The sequence below is a fragment of the Colletotrichum truncatum genome (genome assembly GCF_014235925.2).
Source record: "Colletotrichum truncatum strain CMES1059 chromosome Unknown Contig_0006, whole genome shotgun sequence".
Taxonomy (NCBI): domain Eukaryota; kingdom Fungi; phylum Ascomycota; class Sordariomycetes; order Glomerellales; family Glomerellaceae; genus Colletotrichum; species Colletotrichum truncatum.
In genome coordinates this window covers 1434469-1458794 of record NW_027222403.1, presented here as the reverse complement: position 1 = coordinate 1458794, position 24326 = coordinate 1434469, and the positions used below count along the sequence as shown (strand labels likewise).

General features: G+C 50.8%; 8 protein-coding genes across 8 annotated transcripts; 5 read left to right on the top strand and 3 right to left on the bottom strand.

Moving 5' to 3' along the window:
- Positions 1 to 656: 656 nt before the first annotated feature.
- On the top strand, positions 657 to 1146 carry CTRU02_209673 (uncharacterized protein; the record flags this gene model as incomplete). Its single annotated transcript, XM_036730264.1, has 2 exons — positions 657 to 800; positions 913 to 1146. The coding sequence occupies 2 exons, from the start codon at positions 657 to 659 to the stop codon at positions 1144 to 1146; spliced, it is 378 nt and encodes a 125-aa protein (XP_036577964.1).
- Positions 1147 to 2350: 1204 nt separating this feature from the next.
- Positions 2351 to 4384, top strand: CTRU02_209672 (Sad1-interacting factor 3; the record flags this gene model as incomplete). Its single annotated transcript, XM_036730265.2, has 3 exons — positions 2351 to 2383; positions 2471 to 3815; positions 3900 to 4384. 3 exons carry the CDS (start codon positions 2351 to 2353, stop codon positions 4382 to 4384), a joined length of 1863 nt encoding a protein of 620 aa, XP_036577965.2.
- A 521-nt stretch (positions 4385 to 4905) lies between these two features.
- Positions 4906 to 8465, bottom strand: CTRU02_209671 (heavy metal translocating P-type ATPase; the record flags this gene model as incomplete). Its single annotated transcript, XM_036730266.1, has 2 exons — positions 4906 to 8290; positions 8350 to 8465. The coding sequence occupies 2 exons, from the start codon at positions 8463 to 8465 to the stop codon at positions 4906 to 4908; spliced, it is 3501 nt and encodes a 1166-aa protein (XP_036577966.1).
- A 2906-nt stretch (positions 8466 to 11371) lies between these two features.
- Positions 11372 to 12332, top strand: CTRU02_209670 (COP9 signalosome subunit 7 (PCI domain-containing protein); the record flags this gene model as incomplete). Its single annotated transcript, XM_036730267.1, has 2 exons — positions 11372 to 11404; positions 11463 to 12332. The coding sequence occupies 2 exons, from the start codon at positions 11372 to 11374 to the stop codon at positions 12330 to 12332; spliced, it is 903 nt and encodes a 300-aa protein (XP_036577967.1).
- Positions 12333 to 13186: 854 nt separating this feature from the next.
- CTRU02_209669 (RGS domain protein) lies at positions 13187 to 14397 on the bottom strand (the record flags this gene model as incomplete). Its single annotated transcript, XM_036730268.1, has 3 exons — positions 13187 to 13423; positions 13479 to 14160; positions 14219 to 14397. 3 exons carry the CDS (start codon positions 14395 to 14397, stop codon positions 13187 to 13189), a joined length of 1098 nt encoding a protein of 365 aa, XP_036577968.1.
- A 756-nt stretch (positions 14398 to 15153) lies between these two features.
- CTRU02_209668 (60S ribosomal protein eL31) lies at positions 15154 to 15780 on the top strand (the record flags this gene model as incomplete). The annotated part of the gene is made up of 3 exons (XM_036730269.1): positions 15154 to 15246; positions 15361 to 15435; positions 15577 to 15780. 3 exons carry the CDS (start codon positions 15154 to 15156, stop codon positions 15778 to 15780), a joined length of 372 nt encoding a protein of 123 aa, XP_036577969.1.
- A 522-nt stretch (positions 15781 to 16302) lies between these two features.
- CTRU02_209667 (ubiquitin conjugating enzyme) lies at positions 16303 to 16961 on the bottom strand (the record flags this gene model as incomplete). The annotated part of the gene is made up of 3 exons (XM_036730270.1): positions 16303 to 16405; positions 16458 to 16790; positions 16855 to 16961. 3 exons carry the CDS (start codon positions 16959 to 16961, stop codon positions 16303 to 16305), a joined length of 543 nt encoding a protein of 180 aa, XP_036577970.1.
- Positions 16962 to 19765: 2804 nt separating this feature from the next.
- Positions 19766 to 21460, top strand: CTRU02_209666 (serine threonine protein; the record flags this gene model as incomplete). Its single annotated transcript, XM_036730271.1, has 2 exons — positions 19766 to 19851; positions 19915 to 21460. 2 exons carry the CDS (start codon positions 19766 to 19768, stop codon positions 21458 to 21460), a joined length of 1632 nt encoding a protein of 543 aa, XP_036577971.1.
- Between the last annotated feature and the right edge of the window lie 2866 nt (positions 21461 to 24326).

Below are 24326 nucleotides of genomic sequence, written 5' to 3'. Positions count from 1 at the left end.
CTGCTACAGAGCGCCCTCCGTCGCCAAGGTATCAAGACAGGTCACGAGTCGCTCACAACTATGTCTGTTTTACCCGTCAGGAAAGTCTGTAACCGACAAATATGGAATGGCATTCTCCTTTGCCTCCGACAGATATTGCCTTATTGGTGAATCAGTACTTTACATTGTAGAGATTTGGATGGTCTGCCAAGGATGCACCGCCTCGCGAGGACACGCAAGACAAGTCACACACCCAGCTAGCCGGACCATCAATCAGAGTCTTTCGTTCATCCCTCTTTTCTTCTTCGTGCCACTCATAATCCTTCCATCGCCGGAGAGCTTGGGCCACCCCCCTGCTTCCACGCCCATCTGGAATCGAGATTCCCTGCCACTTTTCGGTCCTAAAAGTACAGCTTTAATTGCCCGTTGGTCCCCTCCAACGTCAGCTGTTCTTCCTGCCATCCAACGGTTCCTCCCACGATCGAATTTTTCGCTATTGGAACCCTCGATACCGAGTGTTGATTTCGTTCCAAGTCTTTCTCGCAAGGGGTGATATTGTATAACGCGACACCGACAGACGCCAATTCAGGGGACAGCGGAGGACATATTATCAGGTGACAGAACAAGACGCCAAAGACCTCCAACCACTTCTGCATCTGTGCGCCGCGCCCGCCGCAATGTTCTTCTTCTTCGTGTGCGGCGAGCACACCTTCCGCAAGCCCGTCGAGGGCTATGAGGGTTTGGTCTGCCAGTGTCACAACTGTCACAACATGGCTGGCCACGTCATTAAGAGCCATCCGTGGTTTACCTTCTGCTGGATTGTGAGTACGCTGTTCTCTTCTTCCATCGCCATAGCCTGGTCTGGTGGCCATTTGGGCGGCGCCGCAGCATGCTGGACAAGAGCGCATCCCAAGCTAATGCCTCATCTTCTAGCCTGTTATTCCTCTTTCCTTCAAGGGATATACCGATGTCGCTTGCCACATCTGCAACTTTGCTCAGCCGCTGGAGAGCCGCCCCGACGTCACGGCAATGAAGGGCGGGGGCGGGCCGGGCTTCCAGCACCCTCCGCCTATCCATTCTCAACCTCCTCCAGGATGGGGTCACGCGCCGCCTGTTCAAGGCCAGCCTCCTCAGGGATGGGGACAAGCGCCGTCCCGATATGGATGAGGGCGATCTTCAGCGGTCAACTGTAGGAAACTCTACAAAACAAGGACATGAAGTGATGAGCGAGCCATTTGGTAGTTGGCGAGCTAGGCGGGCGGATTGATGCGCTGGGAGATATACATACCCTCCGACAATGTGCAAAGTGTTGAGATTGCGCGGGAGTTCTCTTCTTGTTGGGTTCTGGGCCAAAGATACCAGGTTTGCGGGGCGTTCAGGCAGATTTACTAGTATGAGAAATGTTCGAATTGGCATAATATCCTCATTGATGGCTTTTTTGGCTACAGAGAGTCAGGTTGAGCCAAGCCGCTTCTAACTAAATCACTTGTACGACTTTTGACTTTTCCAATCGAATCGGCCCTCATGTTGAGAGATGTTGCCCTTAGGTATACCATTTCTATAACAACTTGGCGAAGGTTGGTGGAGATAAACATGCCGTATTCGTTGGGTGGAATCCAAGGAATGAATAAGTTTGCTATTGTAGTTTCTTTGAAAAGACAAGAAAAAGAATGTTGTGCTTTAATGTATCGGTAACGAACGATAGCTCAAAGCTTGGGAAACATATTGACAAAGGCCAAGCACTGCTCATCATTTAGGGTCTGATGACACCAGAATGTCAGGCCACGGCGTCTTCTCACCATCTTTCGGGTTTCTGGGACATTGCATTTGTGGTCCCTGCTAGTTGGAGGTTTCTCTTTCAAGACGTATTTCTTGGGGACAGGGATGTGTCATAAAACCACGACAATTGCAACGTTGTTCCATTCCCTGAACTAAATATGGTTTCTTTATTTGATTCCCCTTTATCACGTATTTAATGTCGGATATCTTTGACTTCTTCCTCTGACTGGATCCCCTTTCAGCTAATTATTAAACGCAACAAAGACCATACAATTGAGTGAATGAAAAACAGGTATCTGATGTCTCGTAGTTGCTCACAAACTTCATCTCAACTGCCTCAAGACCCTGGTTGATATATTGACGGACAAGTCTTAGTTATGACGTAGATTCAGCCACAGGACACAATGTGGCGGTGCAGCGCTTTGAACTTTCCTGAAATGCTTCCGTCATGTCCAGAAACCGCAGCCGGACAATCGCCCAATGGTTTTGGCCATCCGACGACAACCTTCCACTACGAACTTCTCCGTGGTGCCTGTCGCGCAATAGAAACGTCCAATTTCTAGCATCCAAAAGTCCGACATCAACCGCTACAATGGCGTCCGCGAAGCGAGGCCCAACAGTGCTGGTCCGTCGCAATCCTGTCCCCATTTCACGCCCCCCAATCCCAAAAACACTAAGGACCGTCTGTCCACTAATGCAAGTTCTACTGTAGGTGACCGACTCGCGAGAGCGTCCTCCACCTCGAGGTGCCCTCCAGCGCCAAAATACCGGTCTAGGTGCTGGCCAACCCCGACCCGCAATGCGCTTTATATCCGTCGACAACGTTCTCCAGTACGCGTCCGAGATCCCATCAGGCCAACCCAGAGTACCACCCACTACCCAACGCCCAAATGTGGTTGGTTCAGCAGCATCGGGCTCGCGCCGTGCGAGTACCGGGCCCGGCATTAGTCTTCCGAATCTTCAGACTAGGATGGTTGGGCAGAGCATGCCCTCCCGTACGACTAAGATCAGCGAGAAGCTCGTCCTCCTACCCGAGACCGACGATAAACCTGGCTCTGACGAGGATCTTGATGAAGAGGCGAGCAAGATTGCCCGGCAGTTTGAGGAGGAGGAGAATCGCCCCCTTCGCGACGAAGAACTTGACGTACTTCGCAAACGAGGCGGCATCCGCGGTAAGAGCTATGCAGAGCGTCTACCCAAAGTCCAGCGGAGGGAAAAGCTGGCCAGGTTGACGGCATACTGCACGGCGCAATCCTACAAGATGCAATCCACAGCAGAATTTCTTCGTAAAAAACACGAGGCCAAAACGAAGCTCTACGACGATTGTTTGTACGCTATTTATTCATTGCCGCTGCTGAATGGCAACGAGGGTTACCGCGTGCGCAGTCGGCCAATTGTCAAGACTCCAGGCAGCGGCAAGACCGTGCTTGACCTGGAAATTGAGCGTAGCGAGCAACGGGATAACCATGAGGGCTACTTTGAAGAGTTTGCTTACACGGGGAGCCCTATCAATGGGAACGGCGTGTACGATGACTCTTCGCCTCGACATCGAGAGCAGAGCCCCGACGATCCGCACTCATCGCCGCTCGCGCGTTTGGCCCCTGACGCGAAGAATTTTGCAGAGATGTTCTTGTTCTCGTATGGCGTGGTCGTGTTCTGGAATTTTACGGAGCACCAGGAGAAGGATATCCTTGCAGACCTGACCTTTGCGCAAAACGAGAATGGCCTCTCGCTCATTACTCGCCCCCTCGACGAGGAAGATTTTGAGACGGAAGAGTTCCACTTCGAGTACAGCGCCGACGTAAAGCGACCCCGTATCTTCAACGACATGATCACCCTGCTCCCGAGGAGCGACCACATGGTGAAGCTGACCATCAGCCACGCCATCGCGCAGAGCACCAAGCTGTGTCTTTTCGAAGAACGCATGAGTGAAACAATGCTCGACGCGCAGCACGTACCCAAACGTTTAGCCCTTACGGGAGAGCTGAACATGACGAGGACGGAGATTGTTAAGATTCTTGGGAGACTTTTCAAATCTCGTGTCGATATTAACCTCTGTAAGTCTGCCTCCACCTTTCTTTTCACTTCCAGTCATATCGTCCAGTACAGATTTGAGGGTGATACCTGTCTGACTTTCGCAGCATCAAACATCCTCGATGTGCCGAATTTCTTCTGGGATTCAGAACCAACGCTCCATCCGCTTTACGTTGCCATTCGCGAGTACCTGGAAATCGATCCGCGCATCAAAGTCCTCAACGAACGCTGCCGCGTTTTCCTTGACCTCGCCGAGATTCTGGCCGACTCAGTCGCGGACGCGAAGATGAGTTACATCACGTGGATCATCATCGTGCTCATCATTATCAGTATCCTGGTCACCGTTACCGAGGTTGGTCTCCGCTTCGGCATTTTGTCAAAGAATAAGGGCGAGGGCGAGAAGGCAGCCGTACCATTAATATCCGCCGGTGGGGGCCAGACGGCATCGCTACCAGGGAGCGTGAAGTGGGAGCTCGCGAAGCGGAACGTGAGTGTAGACGAGTTGAGGCTATGGAGCCGGATGCTCAGCGACGAGGAGGGGACGAGCGCATGCGGCAGTCAAATCGTCGGCAAAACGTACGCCGGCGTCTAATTTTTACTCTTACGGAAATCCTTGCCGCTTTGTATCCCTTTTTATCATTGCATAGCATGGCGTTGGGGGTTTAACTATTTCTTAAAAATCGAGATCTGGAGGAACAAGTTGCAAAAAATGTGTCTATTATAGCTTTTACCTTTCAAAAAAAAAAAAAACCATATCCATGAGGACAGGTTAACAAGGCCAAAAAACAACAACAAGGATGATGGCACGCGGGAAATAAACTGGGTTAGGAGAGTAATGCGCAAAGTCGTCAGAGAGATACGTCCCATACAAGCTTGATACTGTTTAATTTGTGGACAAAATAAAATACTTCATTTACTCCGGTGCTATGCTGCCAAGGACTGCGGACGCAAGAAGCCAGAAACTGTACAAACAAAAAAAGAACAAATCAACTACTCGAGCCAATAACCTATATTCTTCTAATCACACTGAGGGAGGTATTATTTTAATACCCTTTCATTTTTATTCCTTGTTGAACCCTTTCTTTGTTCTAAGATGCGTATTCACAAATCCAGCTACTCGTCCCGGTCTGCCATATTGGCGAGGGGCACATAGCCCTGGTCTTGAGTGCGTCTGCCCCTGATGCGGCGGACGACATACTTGATCCTCTCGATAATACCAAAGCCGCGGCGCTTAGTCTGCATGGACGGGTCGACCATGTAACTCGGGCGGGTCCAGAACTTGAGGAGAAGGGAGCTGACGACGACACTGACACTGCTGCAGGCCATGGCGGCACCGGCGGCCATGGGATGGAGGTGGAAGCCGAAAGGGAGGAAAACGCCCATGGCGAAGGGAAGACCGATGGCGTTGTAGAGGCAGGCCCAGGCGAGGTTGAGCTTGATGCGGTTGAAGATGGAGCGGGCGAGGTGCAGCGCAGCGGGGATGTCCATAAGGTCAGTAGGACGCATGAGGACAACGTCGGCGGCTTCCATAGCGACGTCGGTGCCGCTGGCCATGGCAATGCCTACATCTGCAGTCGCAAGGGCAGGAGAGTCGTTGATGCCGTCGCCAACCATACCGACAACCTCGCCTTGCTCCTGAAGCTGGTGGACAATAGCTTGCTTCTGGTCCGGAGAGACGCCAGCAAATACGTTATCAGGAGAGATACCAACAGCGACCGCGACAGCGACCGCAGTGGAGCGCTGGTCGCCGGTAACAATGGCAGTCTTAATCTTCATGCGGTGGAGGACAGCGATGGCGGCCGCAGCGCCCTCCTTGATTGTATCAGAGAGGCAGAGGTGGCCGGTGTAAGTGCCATCGATGGCAACAAAAATGTTTGTGGTACCTGCGGATGTGTTCTTGGAGCTGGAGTTGGCCTTGACGTTGAGCTGCTCAGAAGCCTCGACTGCCTCGACCGGGACGTTGACATCGTTCTCACGAAGGAAGCGAACATTGCCGAGGAGAACACGGTAACGGGTGCGCTTGTTGCTGACAGCAGGCTCAACAAGGGCGTTGATACCCTTGCCAACAGCAGCCTTGAACTCGCCCACACTGCCTTCGAGGGTTGCTTCATCGTCCAGGCCTAATTCTGTCTTAGCAGCCCCCAGGACAGCTCTACCGACAGGATGCTCGCTGCCCATCTCGGCGAGGCCGACGATATGCCACCAGAGTCGGCGTCTCCATTCACTATCCTGCCAGGCGGGAAGAAGTTTCATTTCAGCCACACTCATCTTGCCATGAGTAATCGTGCCAGTCTTGTCAAGGACGATCTGCGTAATTCTGGTGGTCGTCTCCAAAGCAGCACCGCCCTTGACCAAAATGCCATTCTCTGCGCCAATGCCGGTGCCCACCATGACAGCGGTGGGTGTAGCCAGACCGAGAGCGCAGGGGCAGGCAAAGACAATGACCGAAATGCACAGCTTGACGCACACCATGATTTTACCGCCGCTAGCTTCTTGAGTAAAGATCTTTGGTGGATTTGTGAGCGCGTGACTGAGGACCATCCAGACAAGGAAAGTTAGGAAACCAAGCAGAAGAATGGTGGGAACAAAGTAGCCAGCGAGTGTATCGGCAAGTCGTTGAATAGGAGCGCGAGTAGTCTGGGCATCCTGAACAAGCTTAACGATCTGGCTGAGCTGAGTATCACGACCGGCCCTAGTGACCCTAAAGTCGACGCGTCCGTGACCGTTGACCGTGCCCCCAATAAAGAAGCTGCCCTTTTTCTTCTGGACTGGCATGGCCTCACCGGTAACCATGCTCTCATCAACATAAGTCTCACCACGGACCAGAACGCCATCAGCAGGAATCTTGTCACCAGGACGAAGAATAACGACGTCTCCAACTTGAAGGAGCTCAGTTGGGATGACCTTTTCCTCTGCTGCGTGACCATCGCGGTTGGGCGTCTTGGGTTCACCGGAAACCGCTGCGTTCTCCCAGCCCTCGGCAGCTTTCTCAGCAGCAATAGGGTCGGCGTAGATGGTGGCCATCGAGGGTGCCAAAGACATGAGGCGGGAAAGAGCCTTGGAGGTCTGCCCCTTGGCTCTGTTTTCCAAAAACCGGCCCAGGGTGACGAAGGTGATCAACATGGTGCTGGTGTCGAAAATGGTAGCGGGTCTCGTGTGCGGCGGGAATAAGAAAGACACCAACATAGCCATAATACTGAAGAAGAAGGCACAAGAAGTACCAAGAATAACGAGGACGTCCATAGTTGGCGACCCGTGCTTGATGGATTTCCAGCCTGATACGTAGAAGCGCTTTCCAATGCCGAACTGGACGGGTATCGTGAGCGCTAAACAGATCAAGTCGCCGAGGAAAATGCCGTTTAGTAGTTCCCAGCTACCGAAATCTAGAGCTGGAAAGCACATGGGAATAATCATGCTGATAAGAAAGACGGGAATGGCGAACGAGAGTGACAACTTGAAGGCTCTCCGCCACTCGTTAATCTCTCGGGTCTTGGCAAGCGATTCAAGCTGCGCATTGTTATCATCGTTGTCGGACACCAGAGCATTGAGACCCTCTGCTTCAACAGCCTCAACAATACCTCGTAGGCCGATGATGTTGGGTTGATGTGTGACAGTCAGTCTCGATGAAGCCAAGCTAAGCTTCGCGGTGTTGATACCCGGAATAGATGCCAGCTTCGCCTCCAGGGCTAAGGCTTGAGTGGAGTCCGGATTTCCGTAGATTTTGAACTGCGCGGTTGAGGAGGCGCCACCATGCGCAGATACTTCGAATGCGGTCGACAAGACTTCGGCACCGAAGCCTCTATCCTCGATAATCTCGGCAATTTTCTCCGCGGAAAGTTTCGTCGTGTCGTGGGTAATAACAGCGCGCTCCGCCAACAGGCTGATATTAAAGCGCAATACACCGTCCAACTCTTTGAAACCCCCCTCCACGGCAGACGTACAAGCTCCGCAGGTCATGCCTTCAATAGCGACTGTTGTTGTTGCCACTGAGCTGGTTGGGTTGCTGCTCGCTCTGGGCTTTTCTTGTTGTGCGCTTCCACTATCCACAATCTCAGCGCCGAATCCACGGTCCTCAATGATCTCGGCAATTTGCTCGGCAGTCAACAGATCCGGGTCGTGCTCAATAACGGCTCTTTCAGAGAGCAAGGATATGCTAAAGCTCTTTACACCCGGGACGTCCTTGAAGCCTCCCTCCACGGCTGATGTACAAGCGCCGCAAGTCATTCCCTCAATCGCAACCGTCGTTGTGAGCAGGCCAGCGTCTTCGTCAGCGTCAAACAGGTCCTGGCCTGTCGGGAACATCGGCGACGGTAGGTCTGTAGATAGTACTTCGGCGTCAAACCCGCGGTCTTCAATAATCTCGGCGATTTGCTCAGCAGAAATCACCTCCGGGTTGTGCATGATCACGGCGCGCTCCATGACCAAGCTCACGGAGACGCTTCCCACGCCATCGACACCCTTAAAACCGGACTCGACCGCGGAGGTACAGGCGCCGCAGCTGGAACGGATGGTAAGTACATGGCAACAGCGACAAAATCGCAACAGGACTCAACTCACGTCATGCCGCCGACCTTAAGGGTCGTTGTCGCCCACTGGGTAGCGGTTGGTGTGGCTAGAGTAGCCCGTGGGGCCAACTCATTCGGCCCCGGAACTTTGATATTCGGAGGAGCCATGGTATTGATGATTTTGTAAAATCGATGCGACTAGAAGATGATAAAGTCGGGGTGCAGGGCCAGCCTCGATCTTCGTTCGCGCTTCAGTTCTTGGGGGTTGGGTCTCCAGCTATCTGGCTCCAGCCTTCATTATCCGGCTAGCTGTCCATGTGACGAAATATGCTTTTGATCGACAGAGAAGGTCGGGTCGGCAATGAGGATGAAGGCAAATAAACTTCGAAGGGAGGATAGGGGGGGTGCTCCAGAAGACCGGCTTCCTAGGAATATTTACGGGTTGCAAAAGGTGGGTATCGTGGGAGCTATTGCGTGTGCGGATGTGCTGGTGTGTCGTAGCGGAGGTTAAAACAAGAAAAGAGAGGCCGTGGGCCAGCGAGTTGAACAAGTAAGGATTAGGAATAGAGCCAGAGAGGCACGAAGAAAACGGTGGCAGATCAATGGCACGATTGGGGAAGGCAAGAGAAGCTTGGAAGGGACAGAAGCGGAAGGTCGGCTTTTGTCAGCCAGTGTGTCTCGACCGCATAGACTAGGGGTGAGAATGGCAAAAGAGTTTCGCTGGCTGGGTGGTAGCGCGGACCATGAGCAGAATAGAATGCATGCTGTTCGAGGTAATACGTACAGCGGCAGCGAGGACGGGTGTGTGCTCCCACACATGCGGCGTAGCCGGGATCTATCATCTGGCGCAATCGTGGAACTGCGGCCGGGGGGCGTATGTGTGTTTGTAATAAGTGGAGGAGGGGGGAGGGGGAAGCCAATGTTCCTCTGACCATAGTGTCCCTAATGCTGGTTGTTACTTCCGTGACAGAACGGGACATTGGGCTCGGTAAGGGCTCGCTGAAATGCTGCTCTGTAGTGTACGTAAGGACGTACTTCCCTGTAAGATACGCTTCGCAGGTGGGAGTGTCCCCTGTTCGTTTCCCACACCCTGGAACATACCGGAGCTGCCCTGACTAAAACGCCCCAGTCTCCGAACACAGTCGGCCTCAGTTGGCCTTCACCTGTGTCGAACCCTGAGAAAAAACTGCCTCGAGTGGGCTGCAGAAGAAGGAAATAGACGGGCCGTGACCAATGGGGTCGCACGGGCTATTCTGCCCGCCGCTGCAGCTCTCGGCCCTTGGGCGCCACAGCTGGAACGGGGCTCCTCCTACCATCCTCCTATTTCCCTCCTTTCTCTGGGCAAATCTAAGATAGGATCGCGCTCGCCACTGCTCGTGTAGGTTAGTTCCCTTAGTGATCTTAGATATCATCACGTCGTCTTCTGATTTAGGAACGGACGAGCAACCGACCTTTGCACTCCCCGAATCCTGGGGCTCATGTCAGACATCGTTGTTCCTTCCAAGTGACGCAAAGCCGGACCCTGAGTCAGGACTGAGTTAGGCTTTGTACCCCTACAAAGAACATTTCTTCGTAGCTTCCAGTGGAAGTGGCACACAAGACAATCTTCAGTCGTCAGTCAGTACGCACGTAGCCCCATGTCATGTTCTGCCGTCAGCTGAAGAGGAATACCACCTCGCCCCTCTCTTCCGATTCTACCAGGCCAGAGCCCATGCGCCACGAGACGAAGCACGGCAGAGTCAGTGTCTAGTGTCTGGACACAACCTGTTTCGAACGAAGTTCTACAAAACATTCCGGGCACGGTTCCTGCGGCAGTTGGTGGTTAGGATCTCCTGGGTTCGAATTGAGCTTCGCCCTCGGACTCAAGCCGCCCAAACACCGCCATTCGGTGCGTCTATTGGCTCTCGTTTTCTGTCTCGGAGTTTGATTTTGAGCGCTAAGCTTCATGCTCCTGAGGCCACGGTCTGTGCGCTTCTAGTAAGGAATACAAATCATATATCCCGACAGACTCGGTTCAGGTATCACAGGTTGTGTGATATTTCCTTGATACCAACCTCTGTGAACTACAAGTGTTTTATCCACCGTTATAGTGTGCTATCTTATCTGCGCTGGACAAGTCCCATTGCCGGATCCAAGGTAGTTCCGTCTCTCCGCCCAAGGGGGCCTACCATTGTCAATCACAGTAGGCTATCTTTTGTCAGCAGTGCAGCGAGTGTGTAGGTACCGAAAAGAGAGCCAACAACGTACGATAAGTACTTCCGAGTTGGCCGGCAGTGAGGGGAGAATCCTTTACTAGTTTGCCGAGAAGTTGTGCCAAGTCGATAGCCCAGCTTCACCTTCCTCGAACAGTAAGGTGCTCCTCTCCTTTCCAAAGTACGATGATAGAGGAAAAAAACCTCAAACAGTAGCCAGGTAGGATGATAGATCACTGATGAAATGCGCTCGTTGCCTGCAAAGGTAATCTGTGGTTCCAAACTTTCCAAACTTGCCACAATCCTCACCTGTGTTCTAGCCTAGTTCCAGTACATTTGATGTGTAAACGGGCTCACTCAGCCCCTGCCGCCCAAAGAAAGACAAAGGAAGTCTTTAGGTGACATGTGCCCTTTCAGTCCGGAAAAGTTTAGTGGACAGCATGGAAGATTCAGTTTGGTGTGGAAAGCACTGAGGTATGACAAGACCAGTCGGCTTTCTCAGTGCCTAGGGCCCCACCACGCCGCGAGTTGCCTGCCCCGCGTCGGAGCCGTAGCGCCCCCTTCCCAACTGCAGCCGCTGCCTACACGGCACCTCAAACGGATCTGACACAAGCTTCATTCCCATACCTCTCCCAAAGAAACACTACCCCATCTCTTTCCATCCCTCCACATTTGACGACAGGTGATCGAGCCAGACACCAGCTCGGGGCAATCAATTTCCCCCCTTCAGCCTTGTCTGTCTCGTCCGATACCAACCCAACGACGTGCGATTCTCAGCCTCGTCATACCCCCACCTTGAGTTATTGCAACTTGAGTGACGACAGCTAGCTATTACTTCCCCACCTTCCACATCTTGAGCATCACCAATAGGAAGCTCATAAGATGGAACAAACCAAAGCTCTCAACGCCCTTGAGGTAGGCATTTGTCGTCCAAAGGGTGCTGCCGTTAATCGTCCATTGCTAACCATCGTAGCCTTTTCTGGCCCTGAGCAAGTCCGCCACATCCCCCCGCGCCGCCGCAGACCTCGTAACCCGCGCGACCTCTAATCCGAATACCTTCCTCTTTACCGAGCTTCTTTCGACGCCACAGATTCAAGCCCTTGCCCAGTCTTCAGAATTCATACCTCACCTAACCCTACTCGAGCTCTTCTCCCATGGCACCTATGCCGCCTACCTCTCCGCCTCCCAGCAACAACAGCTCCCACAGCTTAATGACGCCCAGACCCTCAAACTTCGCCAACTCTCGCTCCTAACCCTCGCCCGTGAGCGTTCCAACCTCTCCTATGCCGCCCTACAATCCGCTCTCGATCTCCCCTCCGCCCGCGCTCTTGAAGACCTCATCATCTCCGCAATCTATGCCGGCTTGTTGGATGCCACCCTTGACCCACACCGTCAGGTCGTGCAGGTAAACTCCCTCGCCGCCCTTCGCGACCTTGCTCCTGGTGCCGTCCCCCCTATGATCCGTGCTTTGCATGCTTGGTCCGCGCGTTGCGAGTCGACTCTTGGCGACCTCGAGTCTCAGATCGCCGGTATCAGGAACGCCGCAGCACGCCTCCAGCGCGAGAAGGCGGAGCAAGAGGCTCGGTTGATGCGCCTTGTCGAGGAAACCCGCAAAGATCCGGATCCGAACTCCCGTAAGCTGGCCGTTGGACACTCGCACGCCGGCGGTGAGCGTAGTGCTGGCAGTGGATTCCTAGGTCATACGTCGAGATCCCAGCGATACAACAAACGTGGCAGCACAAGCATGATGGATAATGCCGAAGAGGTTGATGATGAAGCAATGGATGTGGACGAGGAAGATGATGAGCAGGAGAAGAAGCGTGCCAGCCGACGGAAGCTGTAGCATGGGCGACCCCTTGGTAGCAGCGTCCCGGCACGGATGGAGGTATTCGGATGGCAGAAGAGTAGCAGTCAGGGCGAATGGAGGCCCTGCAAGAATCCTTTGGTACCGCGCTATGGCCGATGCCGATGCTACTACAGATCTTAATAGCCGCTGAAAGGGAGATTACGAAATCCAGTAATCGAGCATGAGAAATGGGTCATGGAACACCTTGATACGTGGGGAGACCCAGCTGGACAGCAAAGAAATTCACGATAGATTATGACGACAGACCAAAAAAAAAAAAAAAAGGCCAATTTTGTAGAACCCTCAACGTGTTGATGCAACTGGGCTTCTAGCCTTGCCTCGTTCGGCTCCTATGGTTCCTATCTACCGGTGATGAGAAAATTAGGGAATCAAAAGAAAAGAAATAAAAAGTGAGTGTCTGTCGAAGCCCAAAAAGTCTTGAAGAAATGCTTTCCTCCTTCACCCTCACCCACCCCTTCTATCAACAACAACCTGAATAGTAGAACCAAACTTGGGTCCTTCGATAGTAGTACACATATACATTGTGCATGCACATTTAAGAAAGCCTAGGTCCTTCCTGTTGAACGCCGTATGCAGGGCTATGATGCCCACAGCCTCTTTTTCCCTACGCCATAAACCCTGGTGATACCCTGCATGGAAGACCGAAAAAGAGACAAAACCGAAAAGTGGAAACTGGTCGCTCAAAATCCTGATTGGTCGTAAAGTTCGTAAAGCTCTCTCACTCTCTCCATTGCCCTCACATGCAACCAGAGCCGTTATTAAACAACACTTAGGTTGATGGGCAATCTGAAAGCACTTGTGAGTTATCTACTGCACATCTTTGTCACCGTTCAGAGCCGCTTGCCCGGAACAAGAATAAAGAGCACACAGAGTGCGGCGTCAATGAAGAGAGTAACGGCCAAGACCATAATGGCCCGCTTGGCGAGGAGCGTACGAACGTAGGGCTCGCGGATCCGGGAAAAGTTGAAAGGGGTGTATTCGCTTAGTCCAATAAGAGCAAGGACAGGATCCAACGAGTATTGGTATGATGCGAGAAAGTAAACACCAAAGGTAAAGGGGAGAATAACCTAAAAGAAATATTAGCGCTTGCATGATATGTGGGTCGTCATCAGGGAAACACACCCAACATCTCGTTGTACGAGCCGAGTCAAGAAAGATGAGGATAAAGGCGGTCCAGAATGCACCAAACATCGACAAGAGGCCAATGATCATCCTGATCTGAAGAGTAGTCGGGATCAAATTGCCCAAGGCCTTCATCCTCAGGAAGTTAGGAAACGCGTCCCGTTCCATAGCCTGGAAGACATAATCCTTGGCAACGTCAAAAACTTCGGGGTCATCTCTGCCGAAATCCTCAATGGCGGTGGTGACATCCTGAGTGATGGAGCCAGGAAGAATAATTTCGCGTTCGGCACCGGGGAGCAAGAAGGTGTAGAGAATCTTCTCTGCTGACGCGCGAATGTCCGATCTCGAGACCGTATGCGGCGGGGAATTAGAGTCAGTCGTTAGTTCTCGCGGGGTGCTGAAGGCGCCGCTCTGTCTGTTGCGGTTGTCGGTACTGCTCTGGGGCGACTCGTGTGCCTCCTCGCGTAAGTATGCCGACATCTGAGCATCCTGATTCTTCTCCTTCTCGCTTGCATACATCGAAGGACCAGCGGCTGGGTGGCTCATGTCGCCAAGGCCGTCCAGAATTGCCGAAGACCGCTTAGAACCGGATTTGTCCATGTCAGGAGTTCCGACGAGTACGGATCTTCGAAGTTCGCGGACATAATGGCGGCACAAAGACATATGCTGGGCAACATCAAGCCTTGTTTCTCAACGTTAGATTAAGAACGTATCTAGCGAATATATTTGTTTGTACGAACCAGAAGTCAAGATAGTCCACCGATTTCTGCTGATCTCTCATAAAAATGTAGAACGAGAATAGATCAACGGGTGGAAGGGTCCGCCTACTCAACACCTCGAACAGCGTCGGCAGACGGTTCCGATGCAGGTCTGGCTGAGGGGAAGGCGTGCCAGACGCCCCGCTGGATCGATCATCCATTATAGCGGCGAGCGTGTTGCGGAGTGAGAGAGATAGCGAGTTTCGGTATTCAAGATGTCGTCGCGAGTTTAGGAAAGGCTCAGTTATGCCGAGCGTCGCTTGTTGATAATGTGAAGACAAAAGTCGAGTCGTCGGAAGAATACGCGATAACGCAAATGAAAAGCAACCTGTTGCCGAGCGAAAGGTCTGGCAGATGTCCTGGGCAGGTTCGGTTGTGTCGTCTATCTCCGTTTGACCTCTATGCAGATTGGAATGTTGGATTGAACGAGCGTACGAAGGGAAGGATCGCGCTGGGCGCAAACTGACAGCGTCAGTGTGGTTGGCGATGGCGCTGCAGCGTGATGACTTGGGGATGCTCGAGTGCCGCTCCAAACGGCACAACAGCAGATCAAGCGCCGTTTAGGCCCGGGACTAATTTCGTCGTCTGGTCAGGGGGAGGAGCCTGCGTCGAAGGCTGGGTTGAGAGGTACGTACCTGCACCAGACCAAGAATGCGCGCTATTCAATCTCTTAATTGCCCCACCAGAGAGCCAAACTTGACGAGGCCCACTTTCTGAGGAGTCTTGGCTGGCTGGATGACTAAGGTCACGTGCATCTGTCTGAGGGGGCTAGCGAGCCAATCAGAATTCTAGCCCTAGCTTTTTTCGCTCTACACACATTTTGTGGGATTTACCATTTATTCACTTTGTCAACTTCTCACGACAATTCGACCCCGACCGACCGACTCCGACCAACGACGACGAGAGGTACCGCCAAAATGTCGACCAAGCAGAAGAAGCCTGCCGGAAAGCAGCGTTCCGCCATTGCGGACGTCGTCGCTCGCGAGTACACCATCCACATGCACAAGCGCGTTAGTATTATCCTCGAGAACGCCGTCGCTGCCGCTGGAGGCGCAATGGGCAGGCCATGATGGTTGGGAAATCATCACAGAACACAGCAGTGCTGACTTTTCACGTCTTTCTAGCTCCACGGTGTTACCTTCAAGAAGCGCGCTCCCCGTGCCATCAAGGAGATCAAGGCTTTTGCTCTGAAGGCCATGGTATGTTTTGCTACCCCTCGTCTGGCTTGAGAAGGGCGTCTATGACCACATGAGACCTATCAACACAATCGGGTTGTGGAACATGGGCGATTCGATCTCTGGAGCCGTTTGCGAATACCAGCTAACCACTGCATCCCATAGGGTACCTCTGACGTCCGCGTGGACCCCGAGCTCAACAAGAAGGTGTGGGAGCAGGGTGTCAAGGGCGTTGCCTACAGACTCCGCATCCGTATTTCCCGCAGACGAAACGACGAGGAGGGTGCCAAGGAGAAGCTGTACAGCTATGTCCAAGCCGTTAACGTCAAGAACCCCAAGGGTCTCCAGACCGTTGTCGTTGAGGAATAAAAAGTTCTCTTTGGGATGGTTTAAGGGCGGCATAAAGGCATCGGAGTTGCACTCGGCATTCTAGTCTCACATACAAAATCGACGGAAATGTGAACAACGCTTGATTCCCCACCACGACTGGACGACTTTTCTGTTTCTTGTTTTTTGGAACCCCGCGATGTGTGGTGGTAGGATGTTTGTGCGCGGCGCCAGCGCAGAGCAGCGTTGTGTTGACGGATGTGAACAAAATTATGAGGTTCTTGGGACAACACAATAATTTCTGTGGTTCATGCTATGCCGTCGACGACGACAGAGTCTTTCTACCGGCTTGGTGATCTGCCAGATGCAGACACAGGATACACCAAATCCTACCTAACCAGGTCCCTACCATGCAATGCAGTCCAATTCCTAACAAAGAGTTCCAAACCCTCCAGGCCCATTCGTAATCATACAAGACTCCAATTCTCCAGTGCTCAAATACAATGAATGCCTCGCCACGCCCCACCGTTGCCCATGTTAACATTCAATACTTTTTCTCCACCCTCACTCGTCCTCAACGTCGCGATGGCGGCCAAGAACCTTGCGCTTGAACTCTTCGGGGTCTTTGTCCCAAAGCTCTGCGGCCTCGCCGTTAAGAGGAGAGGCGCTGTTTCATACTGTCAGTGCTTGAAAGCCCACATTCACCCAAGGGAACCTACTTGTTGGGCTCGCCCAACAGACTCTGCAAGCTGAGTAGGACGGTTTGGATGTTATAAGCGGGTGTCCACTTGTCCTTGAGGATGTCGAGGCAGATGCGACCAGAGAAATCAAAGTTTGGATGGTAGATGGGAGTCTTGAAGAGCACAGTGGGCGGTGCGTAGGGGTAGTTGCTGGGGAAGGAGAGACTGAGCTTGAGGGTCAGGCCGGCGTAGGGAGTCTGGTCGGGACCTTCGATCGTTGCCGTCCATGACATGAGATTGCCGTCGGCCGAGGGGAAGGCGGAGACACCTGGTGCGGGCGAGGTCATAAGTTGCATGAGTTCTGTCTGCAATCTGTATCGACGAAGTTAGTCCACCTGGTACCAACATGGTTGTAGCTCTTGACGAGTCATCCCACCTCTTGACGACGCTCTGCGCATCAGGACCCTTTCTGGCGCCACCGAGCTTGGCTGCCTGGACGCTGCCAGGAGAGGAGTTCTGGGTGTCTTCCATGCTGTAGTCCATCGTCACTGAAGGCGTCAACAGTAAACAAGAAAGCAAATGTTTTGGGGTATCGAGGACCGGATCAGGCAGGGACGAAAAGTCTTGAGAAGTAATAGTGAGCAAGAAACAGAATGCAGCAAACAAGCGGATGTTGAATCGGGGAAGAAAGGGTTTATGAACAGGGAGGGAATGGCAATCGTAAAATCAAGGGGCAAAAGGTGAAGGCTCTCGGCGGCGTCAAGAATAAAAGAAAGCAGTTATTCCATAGGGTGAAAGGGCTTCCCAGGATTGGAGAACTGGAGAAACCGGTACCTGGGCGACGCGCTGACCTTGAGTAATGTTTTGGGTTAGCGTTGTCGCCGCCATACAGCGGGCCAACAGCCTACCAGTACGTACTGCTGAGAAATGCCTGTCAACGAACTCTCACACTCTCATGCAGCACCTGTATCTATGATTTAAGCACATACCTAGGTTATTCAGAAAAGCTAATCAAATTCAACACCCATCTCGGGCACTACTGAAATGTTAGCGGAATCCATCTTATCGCAGAATTATTACGGAATCGCGAGCATCCCGTTGCTTGGTTTGGGTTGATCGTTTATATTTGTATTTTATTATTGAGCGAAAAAATAACTTGTCTCCATATCGATTCCATCAGTCTCGTCTGCTTCACTACTTTCTGCATCCCCCCTTGTCTGGAGAGTCAAGCAGAAGATTGTAGCAAGGCCGACACCGTCTCACGCGCATAAGCTCAAAACAATACGAAACAACCACAGGGCAGTCATGCTGACTTGTACGTCGTGGAACACATGCTTTAGTTGCATATGTAAATGGATCCATAGTAGAGAACATGCGGTAGCATTCGTAAGAATTTGGTAAAGTCCCTGTAAGCTACTTGAAAAGCAAGACCCATCACCTCTCTGGACTTACTCCACGAGTTTCAAAGCAGGCCTTTCATCATACTGGCTTGCTCTTGCCATCCATAACAGCTTCGTTCACAAAAGCATTTGGAATGACAGACAAGCAAGTACAACCGACACCTTCCTGCCATCTTTAGCTTGCTGCCTTCCGTTTACGTCACAACTGCCATCTGAACCCCTCATTCCATCTTGTTCTTCTGTCTGGACTAATTCGTCCTTGAATCCGTTGGCTTTCTCATCTCTCTCACTTTCGCTACTGTCACTTTCTCTTTTCCTATTACTTATCGTGTTCCATTTTGTCGTTGAAAGAGTTCCCCTTCCACTCTTCTTTGGTGTTGCAAAACTCATACTTAAACTAGAATTTGGATCGCTATGGCATCTGCTGAGCGTTGCTGCCCTTGGCGGGGATGCGCGCACCGGAAGCCTGAGCTTAAACTTGGGTAAGCTTGCAGCATCCCATACCTTGGAGCAGTAATGGTAACTGATTTGAAGACAAACAAACCCCATATATGATGCAGCAAAGAGCACATCTGTTCTCACCGTGTTCTTGGACTTTCCAGTGGAAACTCGGGGCCAGCCTCAGGTGGAGAGGGAAATTGATCTGCAGCAGCACCATCGCAAACAGCAAGAATGGCCGTTAACGCCAAGCGCATCATCATTCTCTACACCATGTCAAGAAATTGCAAAAGGTAGCAAAAGTAATCAAAACTGCTCTTTGCACAAGAGCACTTGGTACCACTGGAAAAGTGTCCGAGGGGCAAATCTTGTATGCGACCTATGTGTGGGACCTCAACAAAAGTATCTCTTTCAATGCAGAGCGTGCAACACACGCGTATGCCTTCGTTGCAAAAGAGCCAATGGATGGGAAATTAGGTGAGCTCAACATCACTACAGTGATGGTTACTGTTAATAACTTTTGGGTGTTTATTAGCGGTCATTCTCGGCGATGGGACCCTGCTCATTAAGCATTGTCTAAGAACTTGACTTGAATTTGTCTGATGATAGAGGCATCAAATGTTTAGAGTGTACCACGCCTCCAGAGGCTTAGGGATGTGTAAAGAGGTTAAAAAAAAAAAAAAAAACCTGTCGTTGTTAGATCATGGTTGACCTTTTGTGAAGCCTTGATTTGGACCACCTTGGAGATGAACCGTTAAGTGAAGTTGTATGTTAGGAAGAGCCGGATACGAACATTTGAATTCATTAGCTGAGACTTCTATCTACTTGTGATCTATGTGAACATACAAAATTTGGTCACCCTTATTGTGGCTCAGTTCTTCAGAAACAAGTGATGCCCTCTGGGTGACGCCCTAGATTGAAGTTACCTTCTCCCCACCATCTGCTTAAAAGCGGCGATTGCCTTTGTAGTGGGCCTGATAGATTTAGAGGGGTGGCTGACGGGTTGTTTACCTGGTCAACGCTCCAGCAACCGCGATAAGACAGGCATCTTATCGGCCAATGAATACGCGTCAGCCATGGTGGCGCTGAAACGTCCCTTGAATTGGGAACAAACGCACGCCAAAAGCTCTTTACGCGGTCCAGACGCGCCTCATGCCTGAAGAGAGAGGAACAGCGTGGAGTAACGCCAAAGAATCCAGCCAGAGTCAAGATGGTAAGTTAGGTTAATTTTAGACCCTGACGTTCTTTGTGCACGAATCGATACACCTAATCTTCTACGTCATTCACGGGGTCTGCCTGCCTGTTGATTGTTGCCTGCCTTACGGATACCATGTACCCAAAAGAGTCATCCAACCTAATGTGAAAAAAGAAAGGAAAAAAAAAAAAAAAAACCCTGTTGGCTCCCATTCCCTCCTAGGTTTGCTTCGGTCATGAACTGGTTACCTAACCACAAGCTTTTCACTGGAATCATCCGAATACCTTCAGCCTTGGTCTACTCACTAAAACAAGATGCAACAGTCGCAACTCGACCCCTTGCCCACTGATTTACCCTTCCGTATAATCTCCAAAACGATTGGTCGGGGAGCATACGCATCGTGGGATTCCCCCTCTTTCTCAGAACCCCGCTTACGATCGCTTCACTAACGATGAGCACACAGGATCAAGAAGGCTATTCCGCAAGACGCAGCGACACCTGTTTTTGCTGTGAAGTTCATCCATAAAGGATACGCTGTCAAACATGGCCGCGTTTCAGCTAAGCAATTGTTGATGGAAGTGTCGCTTCACTGCCACGTTGGTCAGCACCCCAACATCATTGAATGGTTTGCATCAGGGGAAGACACGCACTGGAGATGGATCGCCATGGAGTTCGCTGATGGTGGCGATCTATTTGATAAGATTGAGGCTGATGTAGGCGTGAACGAAAATATCGCCCACGTGTATTTTCTCCAACTCATCAGTGGCGTCAGCTTCATCCACTCCAAAGGTGTGGCACATCGTGATCTCAAGCCCGAGAATATCCTGCTTTCCGAGGCTGGAAATCTCAAGCTCGCTGATTTTGGAATGGCAACAATGTTCGAGTACAAAGGCCAGCGGAAAACCAGCTCGACCCTCTGTGGCAGTCCTCCTTACATAGCCCCTGAGATCCTGACCTGCAGCAAGGCGGACAAGAGCGCAGCGACCAGTACGGCCAAATACTCGGCAGACCTAGTCGATATATGGTCATGTGGTGTCATTCTCTTTGTGTTACTTGTTGGAAACACCCCCTGGGACGAGCCATCGAAAGGCAGTTGGGAGTATCAAGAGTACATTCGGACAAATGGCCGCAGCACAGATGCTCTCTGGGGAAGGATACCGCCGAACGCCCTATCATTGCTTCGCGGTATGATGAATGTCAATCCTGAAAAGCGCTTCTCCTTCGCACGCATTCGGCAACACCCTTGGTACACCAGGACAAATCCACACCTGACCTCCGACGGTCAGGTATCCGACCCTATAAACCTTGCAACTAAAATGTTGGAGAGCCTTCGCATTGACTTCAACCAACAACCGACGGCGTCACAAGGGAATACGTCCAACAGTGATGCCATGGAAGTCGACGGAGCCGATACCACAGGCAAGGTCTCGTTCACGCAGCCGGAAACGCCCATAAACGATGTCGCCTGGGATTGGGAGCGACCCTCGCTTAAAGCTATGAACCCTATGGCCGTATCTTCCACGCAGCCAATCTCGCGGAGCGAGTCCGGCGTCGCTAACAGGCGCCTATTCCTCGAGTCGCTCGCAGAGGAGCCGTCTATGAGCCAGTTTTCACAGACCCCCTGCGTGCCGTTGACCCTTACACAGGCGGCGCGTCGGTTCCGGGATATTGTACCCTTCGAGTCACTTACGCGTTTCTTCTCGCATGTGCCACCGCAGTTGATTGTACAAATGCTTACAGATGCCTTGCACCAACTCAACGTCCCGTTGCCGCCAGTTATCCCTAACTTGTACGCAGACCATATTGCAACTCTGCGGATCAAGACGCTTGACGAGCGGAGGCAGTCGCTACATGGCGAAATACATGTCGATAAGCATCGATTACCTGAAGAGCAGGAACTCCTTGACATTCGATTCGTGAAAATCAAGGGTGATCCTCTTGAGTGGCGACGTTTCTTCAAGAAAGTTGTAGTACTTTGCAAAGATGGTGTCTATGTACCGGAGGCCTAGGAGAGGGCATTTGCTTCGATGGAGTGACGAGCGACGTTAACGAGGTTTATGTTGTATAAATGCATGTATGTATGGATAGATTAGGTATTTAATAACGGCCATGCCGGACAAGCACCATTGATGTGTCTCAAACTACTGTCACTTCCACAACGAGGTGGAAGTGCTTACTTGATAATACAGCTTTGTAACACCATCAAAGACCATCGACGATGCATATGAGTCCAAACTAGATATTCAGAAGCTTTCGGGGAGGCGTCGTAGGCCAACAGCATTGCAGAACGTAAGAGACCGAGCAAAAAGGTTTAGTTAACTGTGCGTGGAGATTATATTCATGTGTGTTCTTTTGAATATTTGCGCATTAAATCCGACTACATTGCTCAAAAGTCCTTTGTCGAACTCGTTGCCCCTTGGCTACTCTCTCCCATACGATAACATGAAAACCGAAATAGTCGGCTCAATAAAAATATATAAGCAGGACCACACAGGTGAGCTGTTGAATAAGCGTTGAAAGAGCGCGTAGATGATGCTGTTTGAAATATGGGTAAGCAGGAAGCTTGTGGTAGCAGTGGCTGGCGAAGGAAGGTTGAATGATGACAGCTCTACTAGGTAGCACAAACCAAAACACATAGAGGCGTTCCAAACTATGGGAATTGTGGTATACAGATGATTGATCTGTCAAAAAAGCATGAAATAAACTACTGCAGTATGCAGGGCGATAGTGTTGTCGCAAGTTATATACCTAGTCATCGCTTTCTGAGTGACAGATATGCCCACGATACCTCTGACCTGCGTTGACAATCCGCTCATAGTTAGTCCCTGACTACTCATTTTCAGTAATAGTCTAGTCTATGAAGGTTCCAGCCAATCTCACTCTTGATTAGTGTCGTGAGTGAGATGAGACACATGGGTAAGAACAGAATTGGAAACAGATACCGTGACGGAAGGGAGATTTGCATCAGCCTATCTAACTTAAGGATACCCACGGCCGGGCAATGGTATGAAAGAGCCAGTCTCAACAAATACAGAATTTCAGATCGGTATCTTTTAGCTTTGCACTATCATTTGAGCCAAACCCCAAAAATTAGCAGCGGAATATTTCAACTCATTCCGCCTGCCAGATGGATCTGTTCCTAAACACACTTTAAGTCTCGGGCTTTTTTTTTTCTTTTTTTTCTTTCTTTTTTTTCGAACTAAGCGATTGCAAATAACTAATATGAGACGGTACTGTTCGCGACAATCAGTTCATCAGCATATTAGGAGGTGACCGAGACTATCCCAAGTTATCAAAACCATGCGAACGAAACCTTCCCTCAACCACTTAATATAATCATTGGCCATCTGAGACCTTACCTTACCATGGCATTGGCAGGCAAAGGCAAACGCGAAAAGAATGAACACTATCACGAGGGCTCCGTACAGGAGGGCTTTTCAGCAGCCACTGCCCTCTTGCTCTCGTACTTTGATAACTACCAAAAATGGCTATTTTTGTGAGCTTGTGTGCTTCATAACATGCGTGTGTACAAGCTTGATTCTTTCTGTCTCAAATCCCCTAGCTTGGTTCTGATATACGCGCAACAGAAGTCGAGGTGAACGAGCAAGAGCCCCGTTGTTGAAGGAAGAAGCTGCCAAGACGAAAAATGGCAAAATGCCATGTAAAGCGCCTAATAAGAATAAAGGAGCCACAAGCTCATTTATCCAGCCCCAGATTTATAAGGTGCTCTAATTTCGATGCGCACTTGGACTCGGGCCTACTATGTAAGCTCAACCCGGCATTATGTTGGAGTAGGGAACTCATCACGGTACGTAGTGATTCGCATAGTACAGAATTAGTAACAATGTTTACAGAGTATGACGAAAGAATGGATAATGCGTTCTCGAATAGCAAAGGCATAGGCAGGGCAAGAATATCAAAAAAATGACATGACAAGCCTACTCCCCAGTCAAACCACTTTCAAGCGGCCAAGCGGCACCCCAGTAGCTTGTAGAAAAAAAAATCTGCAAAACATGCGCCTCGCCCGCGACAAATGCCACGTCGTGACTCAAGGCTGAGATCTGCATATTTCAACTCGTTCACGCCATAAATAGTGTAGCTTTCGTTTGGCCAAAAACGTGTCGAGAGTGTTGATCTCGATTTATTCTAGAAGACTGTGGATCTCGATAAACTTAGACCAGAACCGAGAGGCTGGCTGAGCGCTTCATGAATGAGGGAAACGAAAAGGCACGCTCGCTGCCTAAACAATACAGCACAAATTGACAGAAAAAATGTTGTAGGTACAATGAAATTACTTTTATTTCACGTTCGGTTAATCCCAAAATGTTTTCTTCGCTTGTTACCAAAGTGAAAAGGTGGTCGTGACGCAACTTTCATGTTGAGAACCTGACTCAAACCCCTCTCTGTCTTGTACGCATCACATTCCTATTTGTGCATAGTCAACCAAGTCCTTAACGTTCTAGAAGCTGAGAAGCGGTTCAACCCGCAAACTTTATTGTGGACTGGGGTAAGTTCATCCAAAAACTGAGAGATGATGAAGCATGATGCCGGAAACGGATGGGCATGGTCCCAGGTCGAATCGATGGAAATCTTGGCAGTCCAGGCCCAAAAGACCCATCAAATCCATAAACTGCCTCCACCAGCAAGAAAGGACACCTAACAAAATTAAAATGATTGTAAATCTTTTCGTCTCACAAGATACACAAAGGCAAAAGAATGACTTACTGCCATAGGACTAAATCTCGGCATTTGAGTCGTATTCATGGTATAAATTGACCAGGTCCCTTGTCTCCCAAAGTACTAGACTGAATTGATTATGGAGCTGGATTGCTTCGGGGCGAACAGATGCCGATCGTAATTAGTGTCTCCAGCTCG